This window comes from Globicephala melas, chromosome 5, assembly GCF_963455315.2.
Source record: "Globicephala melas chromosome 5, mGloMel1.2, whole genome shotgun sequence".
NCBI classification, from domain to species: Eukaryota; Metazoa; Chordata; class Mammalia; order Artiodactyla; family Delphinidae; genus Globicephala; species Globicephala melas.
This window is the reverse complement of record NC_083318.1, coordinates 137,110,661-137,123,761: the sequence shown is the minus strand read 5'-3', so window position 1 is coordinate 137,123,761 and position 13,101 is coordinate 137,110,661. Positions and strand designations below refer to the sequence as shown.

Here is a 13,101-nt window from a genome sequence, read left to right as displayed (position 1 = left end):
AGCTCTCCACCTTACTGTATTTGTGTAGAGTACAGTCACAGAAAAATAACCAATTTAAATAAAGTTCTTATTTTTTTTTAAGGGTCCAGGATTTATAGCTGCAATGTGGGGTGTCTTCATGTTTAAGGAAATACAGGTATGTACACGAAAGGTGCAGGTCCAGTTGAGAAGGGTATTTAATACTATGTGTTATTTTCTGAAAATTGCATGCAACATGAATGAATTTGACAGGTCAGATGTTCAAAGTGCTATCATCTCTAACTAGGAAAGAAGATATTAATGATGTGACAATTATTATGAACATGTTTTTCTCCACCCCAACTTCAGGGAAAAATGCTTTAGTTGACTTTATTTTCCTGTAAGAGATTTTGGTTAAATAATCCAATAAAATATGATAGAGGGGAAATTTTATCTATTGTAAAATATGGTAGATAAACAAGATGAAATATTTTTTATCCCAAAGATTAAAATATCCCTGAGGCAAATGGAATTTGGGAATAGATTTTCTGTTGGCTCTCATGCCTCCCAAGGTCTTCCATATCCAACCACAAGCTTTACAGGAAAACAGTGTGGTAACAGGTGACAACTACCTCTTCCCTCGAGTGTAAATGGTGCTGACATTTTTTTTTTTTTAATTTATTTGGCTGTGCTGGGTCTTTGCTGCTGTACGCAGGCTTTCTCTAGTTGTGGCAAGCGGGGGCTACTCTTCGTTGTGGTGCGTGGGCTTCTCATTGTGGTGGCTTCTTTTGTTGTGGAGCACAGGCTCTAGGTGCACAGGCTTCAGTAGTTGTGGAACGGGAGCTCAGTAGTTGTGGCGCATGGGCTTAGTTGCTCCGTGGCATGTGGGATCTTCCTGGACCAGGGCTTGAACCCATGTCCCCCGCACTGGCAGGTGGATTCCTAACCATTGCACCAACAGGGAAGCCCCCAATGGTGTGGACTTAAAGTTGCATTTATCAAATAGTTCTAGGATGTGTGTGTGTATTCTCATTAAAAATTGTTTTAGGATTTTTCCCCTTTACCTTTATTTGTGGAAAAAGTCTTCAGTTGAGCAATCTATCTGAATAGTATTTTGTAATAGTTTTTACTAAAAAAATATATAAACTAGAGACACTGTCAAGGCATCATAGATATAATACTTTTTGTCTTAATAAGCAGCAAATAATTCCTATTTCTAAGAAGATCTGATGTTGCTAATCTCTGGGAGCCATAAAGTGAACATGTCACTGGATAATTCTTAAAATGATTATTCAGCTTTACATTTAAAACATCATTTCATTCATTCCAAATGAAATGTTTTGACTTAGAAAGCCATAAGATGTTAATACAAGTAAGATTTTCAGATTGAAGAAGTAACAAATTTGTTTAGAAGGTATTTGGATCATGGTCTTAATTTTTGTGTTTTTAAATTTACAAGACAATTTAAAACATTTATAGACCCATAAGTTACTTTTGTGCACATGGTTCTTACTTATTTTAGTTAGGGTTGCTTTCCACAGAAAGTAATTCTATGCCTAAGGCATGCTGTAAATCTCTTTGCAAATATTTCATCTGCCTCGTGAAGGATAACGATTTCTATAGAATTGGGTATCATCCAGCATAACACTCTGAAGCCTTAGAAAAGAACAAGTAAGTAACCATAGCTTATTTACAACTATAGATATAAATAAGCACAAACTAAGAATAGATTTATCATGAAGCATTTAAAAATTATTTTAGTCACTACCACAGTAATAATGATACTGAATTTAAAGTCTTCTTCCCTAGATACAAGAACTCCCTTGAGGGAGAGAATCCCTAACCATTGGGCCTCGTGTTAATTCTTCAGAGTCCTCTAAAAAGACACTAAGCACATTCAAAGAAATGTTTTTTTAAGACACCTCTTAAAAAATCAGCTCAGGCCAAATAGAGGAGGAACTTTTAAAAATGATAAAACATGAGCAAGTAGGGTTTAATTCAGGAATGCGAGGATGGTTCATAATATGCAAGTTAATTAATGTAATTTATTATACTATTAGATAAACAGAAAGAAACTCTGTGACAATATATATTCAAAAGGCACTTACTAAAATTAAAAACCAGTTTTTAATTAAGAAAACAACCTCTTACAATAGTAGAAACCTCTTACAAATAGGAGGAAGCTTTAGTTGATACAAGATGTCTATCAAAAAACAATAGCAAATATGTAACTAAGGTGAAACATAAGAGTTCTCTGTCAATTCTATCTCAATAGAACTGAAAAAAATAAGAGTTCTCTGTAAGTTGGAAGTCATAGATTCTCCATCATTGCTATTATTCAGTATTTTCTGGAGATCCTGGCCAGTGTGATAAGATAAAATTAAGAAATAAGAGGACTAGATAGAGGAGAGAAAATTGTCATTTGCATATAACATTCTCTTCTTTAAAAATTTAAGAGTATCAGCTGAAAATCTTGAGACCCAATAAGATCATTTACTAAGGCACTGAAATATAGGATAAATATTCAATCAATAGCTTTCCAATATGTCACCAAGAACCAATTAAAAAGAGGAAAATAAATGCTATTAATACCTACAAAAAATTATAAAAATAAAAGAAAATAATTAACAAGAAACGTGCTGGATTTATAAAATCTTTTCCTCTACTGCAGAAGTTTACTACAAAACATAAAAGACTATCAGAGCAAATAGGAGACTCATATGTCCCTGATGGGACGGCTCACTGTGGTTTAGGCAGCACCCCCAATTACATTCAGTGTAATTCAGATAAAATCCCAGTGTGTTTGATCTGCAGATTTGAGAGTGAGTGCAAAAGTTTGGCCAAGTATGTAAGTAAAAATAGAGAGAGGGCAAAGCTGAAAGCACAGCGAGTTTTGCTGACCTCTTAACTCTAGTTTAAAAAGCCTTACAAATCTGTCTACAAACAGAACTTAAGGTGTGTCCAGCGATACTTGTTCAATGCAGATACTGAGTTGCCTCTTGACAGCAACTTTAAAGGAAAGTTTTAAATACTTCCCATGCCAACGAGTTTAACAAAGAGTTATCAACTAGACAGTGATACCAAAATCCTATCTGAATTTTTAAAATTATTTTTCTTAAAAAGAAGATAAAACCGTAGAGCAAAACAAAACCAAGACGGTTACCTTTATGACTCATAGGTCCTATCAGCTATGTCTTGAAGCAGTCCTCAAAGACACGTATTTAAAAGTCTACAGCCTGGAGCAATAAGGACTTAATGGGAGATCCAAGCCCTTTTTGAGTGAAAGAGTTTAACGATTTTATTTCATTTTAATGACATCAGTGCTCTGTTTGTCCGCTTTGCCCTTGAGACCTTCTTTTATATCTGATATCTGTTCTTCTTTGGGAAGTTTGTTTTAGAATCTTATATTTAGCTATTGTAAACTAGACAGACATCATATTTTTAGCAACACATTTTAGTCAGTGTGTCCACAGAAATCCCAATGTAGGGGATTGTTACCACAGCAATTTACAGGTCCATAGCAACGCCCAGATAAAGAATGAGATGATTTGTCATTTTAGTAGCTGTCTCAGAAATCCAAGTTAAACACTTTTCTTTGCTTCGGGAAGGAATGTTAGCATGATCTTTCTAAGAGTCAACATTCACCTTTGACAAAGGAAAACTATTTTGCCCAAATATAATCAGTCTTTTTATCTAGGACACTAGGCAGTTTGGACAGATTCTTAACCTTAAAAGGGAAAAAATTTTACCCCCTAAGGACATTGTTCTTCTGTCTACATAGACAATAAAATAGAGAGCTTATGAGGTGTTCACATAATTAGGTGGTAAAGTGCTGATAAGTGAGGCCCCATATATTGTTCTTTATTTCAGTGATTGCATCAATTGGCTAATTTACAAAGCACATTTGGAAATTGCCCGAGTGTATTGATTCTTTGAACAAATATTTATTGAGCGCCCACTCTGCACCAATACTGGCATCTAGGCAAAGGCTGCAATCTTTAAGACTAAGAAAAAGATGTCAGGGACCCTTAACGCCTTCGTGCAGGAGTGTGTGTGTGTGTGTGTGTGTGTGTGTGTGTGTGTGTGTAAATAGGCTGCCCTGTGCCTGGCGAGGATTTGTGCTGTCTTTCACTTGTAGAGCTTGAATTAGAGTGACTTCTGGTAGGGTTGGTGCTGACAGTGAATCAGGTAATTCAACCAGCCCAACCCAACTTGCAAAGACCACTGTGGTCATCAAACAGACGCAACATCACCCACTTTAACCCAACTGTTTATTAAGATGAAAAAAAAGGGGATATACCTTTTTGACTATATATTAATTGTCATTAATCTTAAAAAAAAGCTGGTAATAGTATCATATGATTTGACTATCAGGAGATCTCAGTGTAATTGAGACCCTATATTACTTGCCTCAGAGTATTGGGTCTATATTTAAAGAGCTATATAGACAGCCTGGCAATCATTCAGAAGGAGACATCCAGGACCGTGCGGGAGCTTGAAACCGTTCCATTTGAAAGATAGTCAAAGGAGCTAAAATACTGACCAGGGAAAAAGATGCTTCAGGGATAAAAGACATTTATTTTTCAATGTTTGAGGGTTTATCTTGTGGAAGAGAGATTAGAATTGATCTATCCGTACCCCTAGAGATTGGACTTATGAGAAATACAATATTTCTACTGCGCACAAGACGGTATTTCTTTGTTAAGGTACAGAGGGACTGGCTGCAGTGGGAAGTGGTCCTCCGTGCTTCCATCTTTAAGACAACATAGCTGGGCGAGTAAGCTCCATCTCTGTTTTTCCCTTGCCCTTTAGACTGGTCTCTGTCTCTCCGTCTTCACTGCATTGTTTCCGCCCAGGAGGACTGCAATCACCTTCTCATTGGTCCCCTTGCATCCCTCCTGGCTCCCTCCAATCTGTTCACCATCTGCAAAAGCGTGGGCTTTACAAAATGCAAATCCCATCTTTTCGCCACACCCAGCTCTGCCCATTCCTCCGATGTTTTCCCACTGCTTGGAAAAATAAAACCAAAAGTAGAGCATGGCCTCTGAGATGCCTGTGTGCTCAGGCCCATAGCTTCCAACCTCATCGAGCTCCACCTAACTCACGGCTGTAGCCTCTTGGACCTTCTCTTAATCCCTGGCGAGTACCATGTTTCTCTTGCAGCAGAGCTCTAAACACACATTCCTTCCACCCAGGATCTCTACCAGCTGCCCTCCTTCCCTATTCAGTTCATTGATACTTAGAAGCTCAACTCAACCTCAAACCTCCCACCTTAAGATTCCTTGGTAACACACAAACAGCCTTGGGCGTTTGCTTATTAGCCTCTCTCTGTCTTTTAACAAGCCTTTCTGTAATGATTTTATTCATTTCTGTCTCCCATATTATGTGAGTAACTGAATAGGGGCACGTTTTTGTTCACCGTTTTAACCCCAGCAAGTGTGGATGCATAGTGGGAGCGCACATGTGTTTACTGAACGGTTAAAGGATGGAGGATCTGTGGGGTTTCCAGAGAGTCAGGAAGATCAGGCAGAGGGGGTAGCAAAAAACATACAGGAGGTAGACCAGATGGTTACTAAGGTCCACAGCAATGTTGAGAGTCTGTGCTTTTTGCATATTTGGTTCAGGTTTTCTTAATGACATTTATTCATTTTTATTACTTAGGGTCGACAAAACTACCTGCTGATGATACTTGCATTTTGCATCATCTTGGCTGGAGCCTTATGCACAGCTTTTTCTAAAATCTAACAACCACAAGGCCAGCAGATGGCAGCAGTGCTTGAGAACACATCTCTCCTGGACACAGAGACTGTGCTGAGAACAAGGTTCATGTTCATACAGCAAATGGATCTCCAACCATCCCGGATTAGGGTAAATGATATTTTTCCCCCACAAATGTGAGAATGAAGGAAAACACTTTCAGTCGAGCATAAAAATGAGAAATTCTTCTAATGAACTATTTATGAAGCATTACATCCAAGGATGCTGCTTTAACGACAATATGTACTTACTGGTGCATAATCTAGAAAACCGTGTGGATTTCGTATACAAAGAACTTGGTACATGTCCAAATTTCCAACATATGAACCTCATTAGTGAAGAGAGACATAAAAATATTTGGGAAGGAGTGGGAAGAAGACTTATAGTGGAATTAGAATCCAAAGATATCTGGGGCCTTTGCGAGAAAAAGTAAATGTCAGAGTTGGTAACAGAATGTGAAAAGGGCCATTTCATTATTTTTAGCCCAGACTTATTTTAACCTCAAATGAATGTTACCCAGTTCTCCATCACCCACCTGACTTAGCTCAAAGTGCCTTTTGATTATCTCCAGATAAAATCCATCCTCAGAGAACAAAAACTTCCACCGTTGAAAATGTGTGTAACACATATACATACATAAACAAGTACACACATGAATACACATGCATATATGTATGTACTACTCCAAATTGGGGGGAGATTCTAGAATTGGTGAAGTGAGAGTCTAGCTTATGGGAGTGAGAATTTTAAGGGACCAACACACTCCTTTAGATGTACAATTTAATTTTTTTTTCTGAAATATACTTTTCTAAAATCCCTCTTGTAACCGGTGGTTTTCTTCCTGTTTTAACTGGCGGTTTCCACCAGGTAAAAGAAAATCACAGAAAATGACAGTGTTCTTTAAGAAAACTGAAATGGAACTGCTAGTACAATGTTTATCACCGTGGTTCCCAAACTGTCAAAATAGTCGAATTAAAAAACCTGGAAGAGGGCTACCCTGGTGGCGCAGTGGTTGAGAGTCTGCCTGCCGATGCAGGGGACACGGGTTCGTGCCTCGGTCCGGGAAGATCCCATGTGCCGCGGAGCGGCTGGGCCCGTGAGCCATGGCCGCTGAGCCTGCGCGTCCGGAGCCTGTGCTCCGCAACGGGAGAGGCCACAACAGTGAGAGGCCCGCGTACCACAAAAAAAAAAAAAAAAAAAAAACCTGGAAGAGTGCTGTGTCAATTTCACCCACTCCCTCTCCTAGAAGCACTTTACTTTGTTGCTAGGACAGGCAGAAGGTGTGTGACTCCCTAGCTAATCTGTATGGGTTCAAATCCCGCCTCTGCTTCATCTTAATTGTGTGACTTTGGATAAAGGTCCTGCACCCCCTGTATCAGATTCCCCATCTGTAAACTGGAGATAAGGGTAACATCCATCTCACATGGTTACTGGGATGTTCAAATTAGTGAAAATCTGTGAAGTATTTTCATGAGTGTCTGGTGCTTGGCAAATATATAATTCTTTTTTTTTAATTCACTTTTGGCCGCACTGGGTCTTCGCTGCTGCGCGGGCTTTTCTCTAGTTGCGGCAAGTGGGGGCTACTATTCATTGCGGTGCACAGGCTTCTTATTGCGGTGGCTTCTCTTGTTGCGGAGCACAGGCTCTAGGCACGCGGGCTCAGTAGCTGTGGCTCGCGGGCTCTAGAGCGAGGGCTCAGTAGTTGTGGCACACGGGCTTAGTTGCTCCGCGGCATGTGGGATCTTCCTGGGCCAGGGCTTGAACCCGTGTCCCCTGCACTGGCAGGCAGATTCCTAACCACTGTGCCACCAGGGAAGTCCCTCTAATTCTTAGCTATTGTCATATGTCTTGTTTGAGAAAGAAAGCCTGTGTCTGTAGATTGGAGAATACTTTGTAAGAGCTACTCCTCTCACCACCATCCACACTCAAACAACTCCTTATGCCTCTCTAAGAGCCCAATTTAAAAATGATCCTGGAGTCCCTGTTTAATTGTTGAAATGTGAATATAAATAAATATTTGATTGTAACATCTTCCAAAAATTCATTTTAACCTAAAGTGTTGATATCTTTGAATCAACTGACATGATACTAAGCTATTTTTCTTGTTTAAATATATTTTAAAATTTTATATTAATGGCATTGAATTATTCTTTAGCTGAGGTTGCCAGTTTGTATGCAAAATTTTAAATGTGAAGTAAAGCAATTGCAGAGGAAAAATGAAAAAAAAAAATCTTATTACCACTCCACAGTTTCTGCTACCAGATAGTGCCTATAATGTTAGGACAGTAGTGTGGGAGAGAACAAGCTTTTTCAAAATGCTTACCAAACAAACAACTTTTTATGTAGAGGTTAGTCTAAATGGGCAATTTCCAAATCTCCATTCCCTTCGCTTACCTTAGGAAGTTAATGCCCACGGTTCTTAAAGTTTGGGGGTTTCCTTTTTCCTTGTCTAGTGTGGTCAGATTCTTGTGTATGCATTCCTTGTGGCTTGGCTCTCTGTCTCTGCGTTCAGAGGGCAGTACCTTAGGAGGGCATAGCCCCCAATGAAGCTGGCTTCCAGATTGTGGTAATTTTCTACTATCAGAAGAAAAATGCCTGATTACCAAAAATCCCTAACGAGTTTTAAAGAATTAATAGTACAGACTTTCCCCTGAGCTACCAAACCTCCTTTTAGTCCTGTTATACTGATTTATTTGTGCTTATAGAGTTGCTACCTACTAGCCTTGCATGTATCACTATTGGGAGAGCTTCTGAAAAACACATTGAGTCAAAAAAGGTGAGTTGTAGAGATGTGTGCACGGTGTGATACCATTTAAATAAATTTTTAAAAATCAAAGAACTATGTACATTTTCTGTGAATCCATATGTATGCAACATATTAGAAAAACGTATGTACCGAACTCATAATAGTGAGAATAAAATGGTGACACTAGGTCAAGGTGACCTTGAGCATTACCTGTAATACTCTAATTTTTATGGCAATGAATTCATCTATGTGTTCTTTAATATGTGTCAAAGAATCAACGGCAGAAAATCTCAGAAGCATATGTCTAAATGTTAAAGTAATTCAAACTAGGTACTGTTTAAAATATCAAAGCAAGAATACACACACACGAACACACAAACTAAAAACACAAAGATCAGGACAAAACTGGGAAATTTTCCAGTGTGGGAGTCCCACCTCCTAAAGGTGGAAGCCAGAAACTCGCTTTCCTAGCCTCCCTGTGGTAGGATCTAAGGGTTTTTCTGACCATGGAGCCTCCAAGCCCAATTCCATGGTCCTGCGGGAGATTCTGTGAGCTACCTAATATAGTTGTTGCAGAAATTTGGCCTCATTAAACAACAACAACAACAAAAACTCACAAATACCTTGTAGTCTATTTTAATCAACTTTAAGAGGTATAATTTGCATCCAATAAAATTCTCCCATTTTAAGTGAACAGTGCTATAAGCTTCAGCAAATATATATTCATGTAACCACCACCACACCCTAGATACAGAACATTTCCAACAACCCAAAAAGTTCCCTTCTGCCTCTTTGTAGCTAACCGGTGATCTGTTTTCTGTCGTTCTAGATTACTTTTGCCTATTCTAACATTTCATATAAATGGGATCATATACAATGTACCCTTCATATCTGATTTCTTTCATCTTCTAGCCATTTTCAAACAATTTTTACTGATCTGAAACAATTATAATGCATTCTCAATCGTTCTCCCTAGTGGAAGAAAGCAAAATAACAACTAAAGCAGAAATGATTAACATTTGGAATTGTCATATTTAAGTGTGTGATATGTCATGTTCCAGAAAGTCACCATTTTAAATTAATAGTATGGTTAAGAAGAATTCTTAGCTACCCTTTGAGTCCATCCCCACTCTATAATGTTCTCTTTTGAGGGGCTGTAAGATATTAAACTGCTTAAACTAGATGACCTCCATTTTCTACATGTTGAAAAAAAACGCCTGTTCTTGGGTTTCTTACAATGACCTAATGGATTATAATCTCTGGGGCTGGAAAGTATGAATTTGCATTTTTTACAAGTACTCTTGGTGATTCTCTTCACACTTGTGCTCTAAAGTTTTTCTATTTGTGGCTTATACCTTGCTATCTAAAAGATTTCAAAGTACTAGGTTATTACAAAATAAAAAAGAATATTGTCTTCTACTCCTAGAGGAAAGAGAGAAGATATAAAAGAATAGGTATCCACTTAATTTTCTGAAGATTTTTAGGAGAAAAAAATGAAAGGTTTGAAACCATCCTGTTTATGTGGAATTTTTGGCAAAAAATAACAGTAATAATGACTGAGCATCATATTACCTTTTTTGGCTCAAACCACGTAACTTCCACACATCGAATCATCTCTGCCTGGTGGCCAAGTCTATTTTCACTTCAGATTATGCAGACTGATTCTTTCTCCAGTATAAAATCTCTAACACAATTCATGTTGACAGGATCCCATGAAAACAAACAAACAAAAATTCCAATTTCCAAATGGAGATTTTGCAAGAAGATCTAGTGAAGCAAATTTAAACACTTGAATACACTGTTGGGTAATACTATCATGTGGAGATTTTCATGATGTGTCTGAGACTCTAGTAAAAACAAGTTTATTATAAACACACAAAAGAACATGCAATTCTTAAGAGGTTCTCTGGATCATACCTGATCGGACATTAATTCGAATTTCACTCACTTATCTTGAAGTCAAATTAAGCTCTATAGAAGTAAACATGTGGAAGTGTGTAAAAAACATGGTTCAGCCTTTTAAGAAATTTGTGCACAGTCTGAAAAAGGAAACTCAATAGATTCTCTCCATGTGTGTAATGCGTCTTTCAGCCGAAACCTGACACAGAGCTGTTGAAATACAAAGGAGGAGGGTAAGTTGTCATTGACTTGACTGGTCACAGCATTATGAGCTTGGTGGTCAGTTCATTCACAATAAATTTTTTAAATACATAAAACGTTTTAGTAAGTGATAAAATTCCATAAATTTTGATGGAGAAAAACATGGTAAGACTATGCTCGAAATAGTGTTTCTATTTGGTTCAAAATATGATATAGTAAGAGAAGGAAGCTTTGGGGAAACTTTGAGGTTTACTTTTATTGAGGCAATTGGTGAAATTTGCTGGGTGATAGGCCATGGGTAAGAGAAGGTCGGTGTGTGTGGACTGAACTGATGCTTCTTCACAGCAGCTCCTAACGATGTCTGCTGTATGAGGAATGGAAACCAGCAAAGAGCAAGGGGGAGTTGCCCTTTTCTGATCTTGCAGACAGCTCTCCACTGGTTTTCAGTGTATAAACATCTACAGAGAAGCTTCTTCATCTGTCTTACAGCCCCAGTGAAGAGTGGACACCCACTAATGACCCCACTGACATGCTGGGGAAAGACACCCAAGAACAGCTCTTTTGAGGACTTCCCTGGTGGTCCACTGGTTAAGACTCTGCAAGGGGGAAGGGGAGGGTGGGATGGATTGGGAAATTGGGATTGACATATATGCACTACTATGTATAAAATAGATAACTAATGAGAATCTACTGTAGAGCACAGGGAACTGTACTCGGTACTCTGTGGCGACCTAAACGGGAAGGAAATCTAAATAAGAGGGGATATATGTATACGTATAACTGATTCACTTTGCTGTACGGCAGAAACTGACACAGCAGTGTAAAGCAACTATACACCCTCCCCACCCCCGCAAAAAAAAAGACTCCATGCTTCCCTGGTCGGGGAACTAAGACCTCACAGGATGTCTAAAGCCCCACACCCGAGTACTCACCCCAAGGGGATTAGCATCTGAGATGCGACTGAAAGCAAATAGGAACAGTACATTGTAATGAAAAGCAGGTTCAGAGGAAACGTTACATTTTTGTTAGTAACAGGAAATATATCATACTTTGAAGACTATAGAGAAAATCACTGGATGGTGTTAGGGCCCCTACATACTACCAGCAGTGGAACTGTGGGCAGATCATTTGATTCCCCTGGATTTCATGTTTCTGTTTTTAAAGAAATAGTTTTTATTGTGCAAGTAGTAAAGTTCAAGTTTGAGAAATTTAAAATTGTCAGTCAGAAAAATTATCTGACCAGAGTAACCACGAAGAGCACTAGGTATGATCGCTGGCTTAAGAGACTATAGCCTGATATACCGTGATGATAATGTACATGTCTGTGTTCCTAAAATATTCATTTTAATATGCCTGATAAATATGCATGGTAAAATTATTTAAGGCATTAAATAATTCATTGTCTACTTTTTAAGATTAAGTAGTGCAACAGATCGAGGAAAATATTCTTTCTTATTATTTCTGCATAAATTGTAACATATATAAATACCTAAATCCCAAGTATATAAGTGGTATTATCCAATACAATTTACTACTAACAGTTTAGAAAAGTGTAGAATTGGGACCTCTCCAAAAAAGAGCCATTCAACCTTAATAACTAGGGGAAATGTAGTCAGGTGAGTTAGTGAAAATGGGATATTCATACAAACTGAGGCACTTGGTTGCTCTACCTTTAGTTATTTTGACGTATGCTAAATAACCATTCATTTAATTCATCTGAAGAAATACATTTTCATATTTGACCACCAGGAGGCAGTATAGGCTTAGTTGTGATAGTCTTTATGTTAAAACATGTAAACTTTTTTTTTTAAGTTTGAGCTTCCTCACTCTTCCCCGTCCCCACCCCTGCCCTGCCTTGCCCTGCCTTGCCCTGCCTTGCCCTGCCTTGCACCTCTCTTCGGAAATGACTATAATTTGCCATCAGTGGATTTTTTTTTTTTTTTGCGGTACACGGGCCTCTCACTGCTGTGGCCTCTCCCGTTGTGGAGCACAGGCTCCGGACGCGCAGGCTCAGCGGCCATGGCTCACGGGCCCAGCCGCTCCGCGGCATGTGGGATCTTCCCAGACCGTGGCACGAACCCGCGTCCCCTGCATCGGCAGGCGGACTCTCAACCACTGCGCCACCAGGGAAGCCCCCATCAGTGGATTTTTTAAAAACTATGCACTAGGAAAGAAAACTACTATCTGCCTTATATCTTACATGTATCCGTCGAATCCCCAGTGTGACGTCTGCTTTTCAGTCTGTAAGTTTTCTCGCCTTTTCAGCTTTATTATTTGGACTTTATCATTTGGTTTCCTAGAAGTTGAACACATCACAGAATGAACCCACACCTAGAGTTGTTCAAACAGAAGGGTGTGTCGCCTTAGAATATTCAGGACCTAGAAGAATTCTCGCAGCCCGTGCTGCCAACACTGTGAGTAATGCCGAGCAAATACTGAGCTAGAAGTCTCGTAATTCTCTGAGCCGGTGACAGAACCGTCATTACTAAATCGTCAGGCTGAATTGCCTCAGGTTTCTCTAAGATGCTCTAATAATTCTT

The 13,101-nt window shown here is 38.9% G+C and overlaps 1 protein-coding gene across 7 annotated transcripts in view; it reads left to right on the top strand.

The window, feature by feature from the left end:
* TMEM144 (transmembrane protein 144) overlaps positions 1 to 6,531 on the top strand; it is a 47,757-nt gene extending 41,226 nt beyond the window's left edge. For 6 of the 7 annotated variants that reach the window (XM_060299878.1, XM_060299880.1, XM_060299881.1 and 3 more), the window contains 2 exons: positions 83 to 136; positions 5,620 to 6,531. In XM_060299878.1, the coding sequence (XP_060155861.1) occupies positions 83 to 136; positions 5,620 to 5,703 (138 nt within the window). In that variant the 3' untranslated portion in view covers positions 5,704 to 6,531. Of the gene's footprint in view, positions 1 to 82; positions 137 to 4,664; positions 4,736 to 5,619 lie in introns of all 7 variants that reach the window. The other variant, XM_060299879.1, reaches the window with a different exon arrangement.
* Positions 6,532 to 13,101: the final 6,570 nt, after the last annotated feature.